Raw genomic sequence first — 13,963 nt, 5'->3', positions numbered from 1 at the left:
ATGTTTGACTGCAGCCACAGACCAAGCAGCTCTTACATGCGCTGAGGAGCCTGGGACCTCGAAAGCTTGTGTCCACAGGAGCACAATGTCCCCAGTGACAACATATCTTTATATTAGGTGATTGTAACAACTAAATACACTGTAGCATTGCATTAATGACCTTATCTCCCACTCTACGTGGGACACATTTTGTTTTCTGAAGCTGTCAACAGAGCCAAAGCTTGTCGACTTCTGTGTTCATCTCCGGTTTTCCTCTTAGAAATGGTGCTATGAGCTGCCGTGGGGGCCATCTCGCTGCCTCTTCTGTCCTGGGTTAGCACTGCTCTCTCTGAAGTCAGGTTCATGTTGGACTCTGCAGTTCCTATGGCACTGCAACTGAACAATTGAATCAGACACTGTCTGAACTAAAAAGGTGAAAAAACAGGAGATCAGTCAAAACACATAAGAAATGTAAATACAATTTATAAATTAATCTGCGTATTAGCTAAAAGTCTTGGAATTTCTCTCACAAATCAGTTGGGAATATAAAGAAATAACCCTATAAAATAGATTTGCCTATGCCACCACAAAGAACTCTAAACCTAAAAATTAACTGTGTTCTGAAAAGAGCCAATCTTAACCTAGAAAACAATTTTCCTTTTCTGCTTCTAGGTAATCATATCTAATGGGCATGATTGGTCATTTCTCTAGACTCATGCTTTTATATACTAAATTCCTGGCTACTCAAAGATGGGTTTTTGTTGTTCTCATCCACAAACAGGGTAAAGTGTAGCACACATCTACATGGTTTGGGAGATCAGAGTGCTGCCCACAGGATGTGAGATAAGCAATACCTCTCTCTGCAGGACTGGATAAATTAATTCAACATTTCTTATTCAACAGTCACTTGACTATTTTTCTTTATTTAATTTATGAGCTTAATGCCACCACTCTCAGTTGCTGCATTCGTTGCAGAAATCTGCCCATGTTTTTTATCATGCCTGTTACCACTGTAAGCACACAGCACTCTGGTTCATCCCCATGTCAATTCCTTTTTTCTGCATCCAATCCTCTGCCCTCATTCCAGAGAAAAAAGCGCCCTGTTAAATGGGCATGTGCAATGCTTCTCCCCCCTGTACATGAACCACAAATGTCTCATTTTCCCAAGACAAAGTCAAGCTTTGAAAATGTGCACCCCACTTCAGATCAACTTAATGATGTTGCATTCTTAAAGAATTATTGAAATACATTGGGACAGTCCTGAGAACATAATTTTCATACAGGAAGCTAACTCATGTTCCCTATGGGCTGATTTTCCTTTATAATATCAAAACCTAATAATTACTAACATTTATATTTCAATAATGCTCAGAGGTTTACACTATCTTCCACCAGGCAGATTATTTTTTTCATTCTAAATGCTGGATATTGTAATGCTTGTTAGGTAACACATAGGTAGGTAGAAATAATTCATTATAAATCAAGATAGAGACACTCTGAGAGCATACAGTACCTGTTTGTTCATAAAGACATAAATAATTGGATTATAAACGGTGGCTGTTTTGGAAAAGAAGGCCGGAATTGCTGCCAGACGAGGATCCAGCTCAATGGAGGGATATGCAGTGACTAGGATAGAAAAGGTGGCGTATGGCATCCAGCAGATTAGAAAGGCAATGATCATAAAAACAACCATTCTAGTCACTTGTCTTTGAGGTCTCCTGGTAGTTCCCAGCCTGCCTTGTGCATCTGACACCTTTTAAGAAAAGAGAAAAGATTCTAGGAAAAAAACCAACAAGGTGTCCAACCAGTGACTTTAGTACGCTGTCCAGTTGCCGCGCTAGAAGGAAAGACCTGCTCTGCCCTAGTGCAGCAGCACAGAGGGTGCCCAAGTTACTGCTGAGGCACACGAATTACCATCTACCAGCATTTGTAAATTTTCCTTTGCTTAAGTATCTTTATATTTTTATTGTCAAAGTGAAAAAGAAGGACATCATGGTGAGTCACAAGCAGATAGTGAGCTGAATTCAAGCACTTTCTATTCCATGTAGCTTTTGCAGACAGCTGGGTGTCTGGCATGGGTATTACAGACAGCACACTGCTGAGGCTGTGCAACCTCCTCACTGAGGGGCAGAGTCACACCAGGGGAGTTTGTCTGGTGGTGTTTGATGGCCTTCCCCAGAAGAGCATTTATGATCTAATGATATCTGAATTAAAGTGGGATTGGGGCATTTAGTAGGAATGCCCTCCCTCTTTTTCTCAGCAATCATGCAAGAAGCTTAAGCACAGAGGTCCATACAAAAATTAGCTGATGTAAAACAGTGTCATTCTGGAAACATCCCTGTTTGGTTTCTGATGACTTAGCGAAACAAGGCACTGTTATGAAATGTTATTTTACACGAGAAATAATTAGTAAGTCTCTATGGCTCCAGAAAAACCTGATGCCAGGTCTTGCAATATTACATTCTAATAAAATAAGATTTGTTTGCATAACATGGCCTTTTAACTTCCTGCAGTAATGTTAGAACTCTATGGAGACATTTTCCCTAATACTTTTGAACTGCACTTGGACAATTCAATGTTTGTGCTTAAAGAGGTATAGATGCACCTCCTAGGAAGGGCAATGTCCTCACATCTGTAGAAAACTGCAATTCACGTCAGTTTTTGCCAAATAGAAACATAACAACAACAGCAACAGCAACAAAGACAACAACAATGAATTGTTACAATAACTACAAGTTATTAGGCATCAACAAAGGCTCTGTTTGGTACTGATAAGATAGACTCTGCCAATATATGAGATTTCTATAGCATTTTTTAATGTATGCTGTTCTTACAAAGAGAGCAGCCCAGCTTCCCTTTCAGCAGAATTGCAGTCCCCTGGAAAAGGAGCCCAATCTCCTGTTTTGCGGTGTGAAGCAATTTCCTGTTTCACCTTTCCCAGTCCCTCAGGTGTGCCAGCCTCTCCCTTCCCCTCCCCCTTGCCCCCTTGCTAAGTGCTGTCCGTCAATCTTAACATTCCAGCGAGGCCCTCGTCTGGTTGGTGACGTTCAAAAGATGCTTCCCAGCCCTGGGGTCATTGGCCCGTCCGGGTGTCATTGTCCTCTGAGACTCCCCCCTCCCACCTGGTTGGTGGCACACCTGCCCCTTCTCCTCCCCCTTTCCCTGGGCTTAAAAAGACAGGGGACCATGCAGTCAGGATCCTGTTGGAGCTGTTACCCAGATTGGGAGATCTGTGACCCTGGAATAAAACTCTGGATTAACCCTCTGGCAGAATCCGTCTCCTTTTCCTCTTCACTGTCGCCTAAAGCCTTTCCATTAGAGGTAAAAACTGAATTCCTGCTTGCCTGGACTTGTTCCAAGTGCCAGCTGCAGCATCCAGCCAGCCAGGGGTGTCTCTGAGGTGAAAACACCACAGCTGCTGCCTTTGGTCAAGCAGCAAGGGCCAGAAGAGCCCAGGCACGTCCCACCCGGTAATATTGGGATCATATTTCAATTTCATATTTCATATATCAATTTCATATTTCAATACTCCTGTACTGTACTTGCAAAGGTTTCATCTTTGTCTCATATCAGCCTGGTCTTTTTTTCACATATAGCTTTTCCTTTCTCTCTAAATACTGATAAGGAAAAACATACTGGTGCTTTATCTTCCATACAAAGGAACACTGCCATAATAATTTACTTCCATTGTAAATTGCTAATTTGTTATTTTCCCAAAGATTAATTTATTTCATCAACTTTGATGTTGAAGTGAAAGCTACAATTAGAATTGTAAAGCTGGGGTCACTGGGACTGAGGGCAGATTATTCCACTCAGGAACAAGCCTGCACTGTGACAAGTGTAGAAAAAAATGCATGAAGAGGGATGGTTTGGAACATCAAGACACCAGTCCTGGTGCTTGGATCCCTCTCTGTTCACTGTAGTCAGATCTTTGAAAGGACCTTAGTCGTGAGATCTAATCATATGTCAATTCAGTATAGAGTTACAGAATGCGTTGCAGGTACTGGCTTTTCAGAGCTTTGCAGTAAATAGAAATACCAATATTGTCCCAAAATCTTGTCCCCAAATCCTGGACCAAATAGGAATTTTCCTGTTCTATTGTCTTCTTTGTCACTTTTTGCAGCTTCTCCTTTGGATCAGGTAAACACAACCATTAAAGAAAATTCAAAAGCATTTCTCAAGTCTTTTAAATATTCCTGGACAATCTAGTATTTTGTTTATTAAACAGCATTGCATTATTTACAAAGGCTACATCTTATTTTGAGCATGTTACTAAGTAGTAGGCAGCAGTCTTAAAATTTACAACTGCAGTCATTTAAAGCAGCATTCTAATTTGCCTGGTTTGAGTCTTATGAAATATCACTGAATGGAAGCATAATTGGAAATAAAGCAGTACTGGATCATTCTATTTATTTATGAGGTAGACATTCTTTCACTTGTATGATGTTTGACTAATGAGATGTACTGATAAGTGATGTGAACTCCACACTTTAAAACATCACTTCTAACCATAGCATGAATTTCTGTGTGTAAAGGTAATTATATAACAAGGGATGTAATTGACTATGTTTGCTGCCTGCAAATCTGACCTGCTTATGTCTGATCTTTATAGAAAATCAAACACAGTAATTCCAAACTTTTGCATGCACACACATTTTAAAAGTTTACTTATGGGTGCTTCTTCTTACCTTTTTTAACTTCTGCACCAATTTTCCATAGGATCCCAAAATCACCAATAAGGGTATTATAAAACAGGTGGTGAAGAACGTAATAATGTATGTACGGTCAGCATAAGCTCCTGAGTACCTGTATAAAATACAAAATACCTTTGTATGTGTTACTACTACGTGTTCTTATTATTTTCTTGGAATATTAATCTTTCTTTTCAAAGATGTCACTAGTATTTTTGTCAAATGTTTTTATTCAACACGCCCCTTTGCAGCTCTAGTCATATCCCCAGATGGAGCCCTGGGCCATCTCCCTGCCCAGGGGCTTGGAGGGGATCCTACAACTATAGGTACACTCTGAAAGAGCTGTGGGGCTGATTACATGGGAAGGGACATGTAGTCCAACATCCTGCTCCAAGCAGAGCCAACTATGGGGTCAGATTAGCTGGCTCAGAGCTTTGTCCAGTCTTCTGAAAAAAAAAATCTATCTCTTTGTCCTTTGACTCCTGACAAAAAACATAAGGTCTAGAGTGATTGTTTTCATTAGAGATGGAGGCTCCATCCTTTAGAAATTTTTGTTTTAGAAACTGATCACAGAAAATTTTGATCAGTTTTATTATAACTTTCTTTATATCTGGTTTTTTTTTCAGAGATTTACATAATCTTTAACCCTTTCCTTTAACTTCCTGGCCCTGAGGCATCCTGAACTGCAAGTTTCATTTTTTTACCATACTCTGTGAGAGTGGCCTTACCAGTTAGGCTCACAAGTAGTTCCAATCTTACTGGGGGTGTAACTGCTCCAACCAGCTGTTGGTGGAATGGTCCAAATGAAGGAAAAACTCCACACAAAGACAATTCCTAGAGCTGCATGCTTCCCCCTCAAGCGCGCATTTCTCAGGGGACGGCAGACCACAACGTACCGCTCAAAAGCCAGCAGAGCAAGAGACCAGAGAGCCACAATGCCTGTAGCAAGAGAACACAGTCAGCATCAAATCTGGGTGGATCCCTGAACAGCAAACACCATCCCAAATTACAGAATCCCTGAACTGTTTATTTTGAAAAGCATCTCTGGAGGTCAGTCATCACTCCCCCTCAAGCACTGTCCGTCTAGTAGGTTGTTCAGGACTGGGTTTTGAGTATCTTTGGAGATGAAGGCTCTGCAACAACTCTGGGCAACCAGTTACACTCTTTGACTACCCACAACATCAGACACCTTTTCTATCAACACAAGTTATGAAAGGATGAGCAATTCATGTGCATTATTCTAATACGAATGAAGAGCATTTCATGTTTGTCCAGTTTGCCAATCTACAGTATAAGGGCTACAAAACCAAGCAGCTAATCAGGCCAGTTAAGTGATTAGGACTTGCACTTTTAGTTCTACACTGAAAAGCTGCAAATTATGTGTAGCATCCAAATTAATTAACTAAAATCTTCAAAATATTATCTTTGCAAAAATTATTTCAGGCTATCAGAAAACTCAAACCTGCAGACAGGTGCCCACAACATCAAATTATCAATTTAGGCACATATTACCTGGTGGGACACCAAAATCTTGAAATAGCCTGATCTTTCTCCATAGGACAGAGCTTACATGCCTCAAAGTGATGTAGAAGCATTGTCCCTCAGTGACATTCCCTCTGTCTAGCTTAAACAGGCAGAGAGCAGCTGTGGGACTCCTTTTCAGGCTGAGGATCAGCACTGTGTGATTTAGAGCAGGGACAAGCATTACTGGCTGTCTCCATGCAGCTTCAGAGACAGGGACAGGACACAGGAATGAGTGTCTGTCTCAAGTGAGTAGATGCCCCGTTCCAAACTAATATCCTGTTTACTCGGCAGAGATGTATTTACACGGGGTACGGTGTGGTGAGGATTTTTCCTCTTAGAGTACTTCTAATATTTTTTTTTGTAGTAAGTGAACAAAGCCATGAAAAATAATCACAAAAAGATGTTGGTGTTCAGACTGACTGTTACAGGCGTGTCCCTGCTCCTCAGAGCCCCTGGAGGACAGAGAACACAAGATGTTCTGTGCCCTGAGATTTTCCACAGTTTATGGGCAGCCACTCACTCTTTTTCTCTCTCTCTTATTTATCCACATATGCACACACCGAAATACAAATATTGAAAATAGCTATACATAAGGACTTTTTTCCTGAAATTGTTTTACCATAAGCCCCACAACACTGCTATTCTATCGGAAAGCTTTTCCTCATTCTGTGAAACATATTCAATAATCACTACACATGCAACAGGCCATGTATATGACAGGGATAGAGAGATGTATTTTTCACTCTCCACTACAGAATACATGTAACAGGGGAAAATACCAGTGAATGCAAAGGCATGCAAAGTCAGTGACTTGGGAAGCTACAGTAGAATACATTTAAGGAAGTTGAAAAAAAAGAACATACAACTACAAACAAAAGCAAGCTTACCAAAAAATGTGACAGCAAATCCTTCCAATACGCAAGTCCAGTATCCCATAAAAAAATAACCTTTTAGATTTGTTAAAAAGCTGATAGTACCACCAGTCAGTGAGACCAGGAAATCAGCCACAGACAAATTGACTATAATATAATTGACAGGTTGTCTCAATTGCTTGAACTTAAAAGTTACCAGGATTACAGCCAGGTTCTCAGCAAGCGACAGGGAGGTCACCAACAACATTACTGCTGCCAGAAGCCTGAATTGCCAGGGCTGGATGGAGTCCAAGGGACGACGGAAGGGATCCCATCTGGCAGGAGCAAAGTAACTGGGCAAGAGCGACCCATTTTCAAATGCTCTGAATGCATCCATTACTTCGTTCAGCAGCAAAAATAATATATAATATTGGAGTTTCAAACCTGTAAATAATATTCAGGATTAAAAGGAGATGTTTGCTCTCTCCAAAAGAAGTGTGAACAAACTCCCCCTCCTTCTGCTCTCCTATAATAACTGAGGAAAAAATGTTTCAGTTGGAGGAAAGTTTAGTGCTGCAGAATGAAAGTGGAAAGAGGGATTAGCAAGAATATCTCTTAGAGCAACTTCTGTCCTTCTCTGCCCACTGCCTCTCTCTCACTGCAGCTGTGCCTTTATCTGTAGTAAGATTCCTCCTCCTGCAGCAGCCAGCAGTGCTGAAATACCCCTCAGCTCAGCCCTGCTCCGCTGGGAAAAACATCAGTGTTTGCTTGGAAGCCTCCCACACTTCCATCACTTTAAAAAGAAAGGCTACCTGGTGAGAGAGAGTTGTCCTTGGTGAGCCAGAGAGCTTACAGGAATTCGGGAAAGCCGACTGTAAGTGCTGGAATGAAAATAATGGGATGTTTGACATTGTACTGACCCTTTTCATCAGGTGGTTCCCAAAGAATTCTCCATGGATGAACTTTTCTCTACAGACCTTCAGAAACCAACAGATAAGGCCACACATGGAACCAACAGGGAGCAAAACCAGACCTAGGGACTTCTTTCCTCTAGCTGCACAAGATTAGATCCCACTGTCTCTTTGCAAAGCAGTTATTTTTTTCTTAATCAACCTAATGATCTCAGATAATCAATAAATGAAAATAAATGTCCTAAATATTTCACCTGCTCAGAGGCCTTTATAATGACTGATGTAAAGATAACATACATCTGGCTGTAGTGATATGTGCAATACACATGGGGTCTCATTATATACATGTCATATGCAGTGAAGTTCTGCTGCTAATTTCTAGCCCCAAAATGCATTACTTTTAGCTCATCTTCTGAGTAGTCCTGTTTTCTTAGATCAGCTGGTGATTGAAAAATGTTCTGAAAGCCTTCTAAATATAATTACAATACTAAAAACTGAAATTCAGCATCAACAGAAACAAAAGCAGCCAAGGTTTTGCTTCATACCAACAACTGAATCTATCATTACCCAAAACATTTCCTGTAGCCTAGGCAGGTAGCTGGTGAAAAGACGTGACTGCACATTGCTGACAGGAAGAACTGTGTGTGCTGTATCACTTTGCTGGCAGAATTTGTCAGTTTGTTGCTTAACATGTCATCCAACCTCTGATTAAATTGATGGAATTTAACAGAATAGTAAGAATAGAGGCATTACTGAAAGTTAATTGCAAATATGGATTTTAAGAGCTGATCCTGACTTGATTCTACATGACTTAATATGTGCTTCTGCTCTAAATAGCAATTTTGGATATTATTAAGAGTATTCAAGATCCTACATAAAACATTCCTATCTCTTTCTGCTCTCTTTGAAAAAAAAAAAACCTTAAATTTGAAAAATTAAAGGGGCTTTTTTATTTCTCTTGCCCTATCAGTAAATAATTTCTTTCGGTATCTCTGCAGATGGTTTCCCCAAGTAGGGCTGATCTGAACATAAGTTCCATTTCTGCAAACTGAATACACTTGCAGGTGCTTTAATGAACATCGAAATAATTCCTGAGTACTTCCTTTTGAAATGCACCAGAAGTTATCATCCACATATCTTCTTTCCTCCAGTGTCAATGGAGTTCATAATTGCCTGTGATTGGATTTTTCTGATGGCATAACATCTTTTATCTATTTTCTTGCCCATCTGAATTAGGTTTTACGAAATAAATTTTATTTTTGTATTTGTACTGAAATGGAACATTTATTGCTGAGAATTTATGGGAAGAAAATAAAATGTTCTGAGATACTACTTTAAGAGAGTTTTAGGTCCTGTATAAATCAAGCCATATGTCACTTCATCATAGACAAAGCTCCATGAAAAAAGAGCAATCACTTCTCAGTTCAGTGACTCTCTTAGTCCTAGCTCAAATGTCACAGATTTATGTCCCTGTATGCTTCAGATTGTTCAGGGTTAATTTTTTAAACAAGAGTATCTATTGCAGCCCTAAATAAAGAGTTTGCATATCTTGCAGCCCATTAAATGAAGGCTTATACTGATCCAAATGCCATTAAATTCTATCACCAAAAGTGAGTCCAATTAAATCAGGGCAAAGAGGGGGTGAAGAGAAGTGGTGAGGATGCACAGAAGGACCCGTGCCAGCACCTTTTCCTCGTGCTGCGGGGACGCTGCCCTTGCAACGCTCCCTTCTGGCCCAGCAGAGGGGTCAGCCCGGGGAGGGACCGCCAGAGCTGCTTCAGCTGCTCACCAGCCCGGAGAGCCAGGGACCGTCACATCACACAGGAGCTTGCTGAGCTGTCCTTCAGCTTCAAAACAGCAGAAATTGCTCAGGCTGCTTCAGAGCACAGGCAGAGATCTTGCAGATAAACTCAGACTGCCTGAGACATCCTGTGTGTGAAATTCCACATCACCTCTGCTACTCAGTGCTTTGGAGAGAAAAGCAAAGGAAAGGTGTTGAGAGAGGGAATGAGGCTTTCTCAGGCAAGGATGCAGGGCGGAGTGACTATGAATTTGCCATAGTGAAAGGCAGTGCACAAAGATAGCTGTCCTGATCTTGTTGACTTCTCTACCAGAAGTATTACACCCCAGTAGATAGTTTTCTTATATCATCATAGGGAAATGCAAAAAGCACAGGCTGAGAAGAAGAGTCAGAACAGTCAGGGTAACACTGAGATCCAGCACAAAGTAAGCTTCTTTATGCAAGGAAAAAATTCACCACTTATGCAACCTGATAAATGACCAGCAAGCAGCTCTCACAGCTCTGATTTGGCATTAACACAGCCATGGGACTCTGGCTAGAAGCTGGCCAGGGTGCACAGGTGGGCTTGCAACCCTTGATAAGAGGAACCTTTGACAGCACAGGGCTCTCCCCTCCAATCTGCTGGTTGTGCATACACTGAGTAAGATATTTCTGCATTAACTGCACTAACAGGCAAGCACTAAGCACATCTCCCTCTGCCTTACTATTCTGTGGATAAATTAAGATATATGCACTTCAAGAGAAATATTGTATGTACAGAAAAAAAAAGGGTTTAATCTTCAAAATGCATTGTTTTCTGCCTCCTTCACATTTAGAGATGTCTAATTTGCCATTCTAATTATCTTTCCTATTGAAGTAGACATTTTCTAAATGTTTGTTTTTGGAAAGAAACAACTATAATATCTTTCCACGATTTTTTCTCCCTTTGAGAAGGTAATTTTGAACCCTTCTTTCCATGACATCTTGTAAGTACTGCTTCTTAGTCTTTTAACCCCTGTTCCAGTAACAGGTTTGTTAGTAGTTTTTTTCCTTCCAAATGTGCGTTCATACAGAGTTTTTCTATATCATCAACAAATAAAAAGTCCTTACATTCTGCATAAGTGGTTACAAGATACATTTACTCTTTGCAATTCAGATTATCTGAGCTAAAATGAATGTTAAACCATTCAGAATTATTTGAATCAGTATAAAAATATCCTATCTTTCATTACCAAAACAAGGGGCAGTGGGGGAGAAGAATGACCTCAGAAAACCTGAATACATAGTGTGGAATAAAGTGAAGCAACAGCACAGAAGAAAGGATTACTGTCATAATTCATTTGGCAAATTGGATGTCAAATGAGCAAAAATTAATGCCAGAAAGGAAAAAAAGAGGTATTGGTCGTTTGGCATGTGAGAGGATAGAAAGTGCACATTAGAATTTGTGAAAGTAAAGTTAAGCCTCGCGATTTCACATACAGAGTGTACATATAGAAAAAAAGTTACATTCCATGCTGATAGAATATCACTAGAAAGTGTTTGCTAATATCTCATATAAAAAAAAAATCTGCTAGAAATAAAACTGCCTAAACATCTGCTTCATTCATAGACACTTGCTGTGAAACACAGCACATATACTCTCCAGAGTAATTCATTCTCTCACTAGAGCAAAAACTAACTTCCTGGTCAGATTTCAGGAATATATTTCAAACATATTTGATATTGATGACCTTAATGTAATAAAGTAATGTATTAGACTGATCAGATTTCAAGGAAGGAAAATCTCACTGCTTCAAGATACTTAAGTATCTATAAAGACAAGTTAAGACATACAAACCAACAGGACTAGTTACAGAGGATGTCCTTGTCTTTTTCTGTTTTATTGGAATTGCTTTATTGGAAGAGCTAAGATCTCTAAAATAACTATATATCTGTTCCTGTCTCCAATACAGGGTACATACTATGCCTTTTAAAGGTAGAGTTGTCTTTAAATGAAGCTTTTAAAATCCTTTTTTTACTTTCATTTTTCTTTAATATGGGATAATTTCTCTATGAGTTATTCCAGTGTATTTTTAAACTACATTATCTGACACAACTTTCTGTTTTCTACTATGTGTTCTAAGAAATCCTGTTACGCCAAGCACAGTTGATTTCATTCACTTCTGTTCTCAACTGCAAAAGAAACAGTATCATTCCCTTGTTAATCCAACTAGCATACACAAATTGAAAGTATTATTTATGTCTGTCAAATTGGTCATTATAGAATGTATTATCTATAGAACTAATCCTGAACGTACTCCTGGATTGGTGAAATGACCAAACTGAAAAAGTACAGTTTTAAGGCATTTTTCTGGTGGAAACACACTTGGTTATTATTCTAACAAAATTCTAAATACTATCTAGTTTCTGATATGAAGGTTTCACTGCGTTTCATGCTGTATAAAGGGAACAAAAAGGCTCCAGGATGTGATTTCAAGTGAATATACACTGGCAGAGTTCAGCCTCTTGCGTGTAAGGAGGGAGGAGTGCCCAGTGCTAAAAGCTGTGACCTCTGGAAGCACATCTTCCTGCAGAGAAGCTCCTGACCTGCACAGGGGCCTTCTTATTTAAACGACACTTGGAGACCCTCTTCCTGCACCAGCAGGGAAAATAACAAGATGGTGAAATCAAATTACTAGAGACCAGACAGAAAAACAGTAAAGAATAAAGAAAAGAGAGAGATGGCAGTTTAGAAAGTGCTGAAAGAGCACGTAAACGTGGCAAGAGAGAGAAAATGAGCCACATCACGAGTGCCCATGTAGGAAGTTTTTACTGCTCCTATTTCTCACTTTCTTATATTCTCAAAAAAACTCTGTCTAGTGGAAGGTGTCCCTGCCCATGGCACTCCCTGCCATCAGAACTCGATGATCTTTGAGATCCCTTCCAACCCAAACCAGTCGGTGACTCTATGATTCTAGCTAAGTAGAATAAGCAGTGTAAGTACATGGACACAACAAAATCATTGGGTGCTTTTACTTCAGCTCTGCACTTTTCTGCACACTGACAAGAGGCAGCAAATGTAAACAGCCAGAACTGCAGCCCAGGAGTGCAGTTCAGTGGAGAATGCAGGGGTGCTTGGACTTGCAGTCCAAATTAGCATTTGGACTCCCTGATCTTGCAAGTCTTTTCCAACCTAAATCCAACTGATTCCATTATTTTATACAGCAATCACTGCCACACTAGTAACACATCATTTAAAATAATAATAACATTGTATATAAAATTACCATCATTCTACAGTGGGTACAAGGAAAAAATGTTAATGACACGAGAAAAGGTTGATCTTTCCAAGAGACCTGCCTCCAACAACACGTCTTTTCTTTATTAATGATATTGATTCATTTCAGTGGTATGCTTGTTCTAGAAGTTGATAGTAATCATAAGAGGAAGAGAAATTGGGACTATTTGAAACACCACTCTTTTAATATTTGCCCTGTAAATTAAAGTAAATAGTATTAGAGTGCCCTCAGGTGGTGCAAATTCAATTCTGTCCTATTGTTCTTCCCTAGAAAGACAGCTCTAAATAATACTAATTTTAGCAGACTGGGTGAATATGGATGGCAAATCACAGCATAAGCACTTCTGTTCCCAAGAAAGGTTATTTTCTTGAGTGTTTTGACAACCCCTGATATTTAAAAAGCATTCTTTAATTTTTAAATACAGTGGAATACCTGTAACAAATCTCCAGAAAAACCCTTAGATAATATCATCATTGAATGTAAGAGCAAAAAACAATAGAGGGAAAGAGATCTAAAAAAGAAGGTAAAACCTAAGAGAAGACGTAATGAATTCTGTAAGAGCTTTTTGGAACAAAACGTGAGGTAGGTGTTTAAAAACCAAAACAGAGTCCAAACCACAATCAATCAACCAACCAACCAAACCCCCCACAGATACCATAGAATTTTCTTAGATATATTCATGTATGTCCTAATGATGAGGAAAATTGCATAAAGAAAGCAGTATATGATGCATTTGTAATATAACCTGAAACTTTCTGAATTCATACTGTCATTTTAGTCTGAAGAAATATTAGTAATTCAGAATATTCTGAATTCATAGTAATTTTAGTCTGGAGAAATCATCTTCCTGAATACACAGTATATCTTTAATGTGCATCGGTCTAATAATACTTTTTTGTTGTTACTAAGAATAACAATAAAAATTGGATATTATTTAGCTGATCTACTG

At 39.4% G+C, this 13,963-nt stretch overlaps 1 protein-coding gene across 1 annotated transcript; it reads right to left on the bottom strand.

The window, feature by feature from the left end:
- Positions 1-173: 173 nt before the first annotated feature.
- Positions 174-7,442, bottom strand: LOC136559785 (vertebrate ancient opsin-like). Its single transcript, XM_066555176.1, has 5 exons — positions 7,082-7,442; positions 5,399-5,609; positions 4,668-4,785; positions 1,493-1,732; positions 174-404 (listed from the first exon to the last, which is right to left on the bottom strand). Exons 1-5 carry the CDS (start codon positions 7,440-7,442, stop codon positions 174-176), a joined length of 1,161 nt encoding a protein of 386 aa, XP_066411273.1.
- Between the last annotated feature and the right edge of the window lie 6,521 nt (positions 7,443-13,963).

This window comes from Molothrus aeneus, chromosome 8 (genome assembly GCF_037042795.1).
Source record: "Molothrus aeneus isolate 106 chromosome 8, BPBGC_Maene_1.0, whole genome shotgun sequence".
Classification (NCBI taxonomy): Eukaryota; Metazoa; Chordata; class Aves; order Passeriformes; family Icteridae; genus Molothrus; species Molothrus aeneus.
This window is presented reverse-complemented; position numbering and strand designations above follow the sequence as displayed.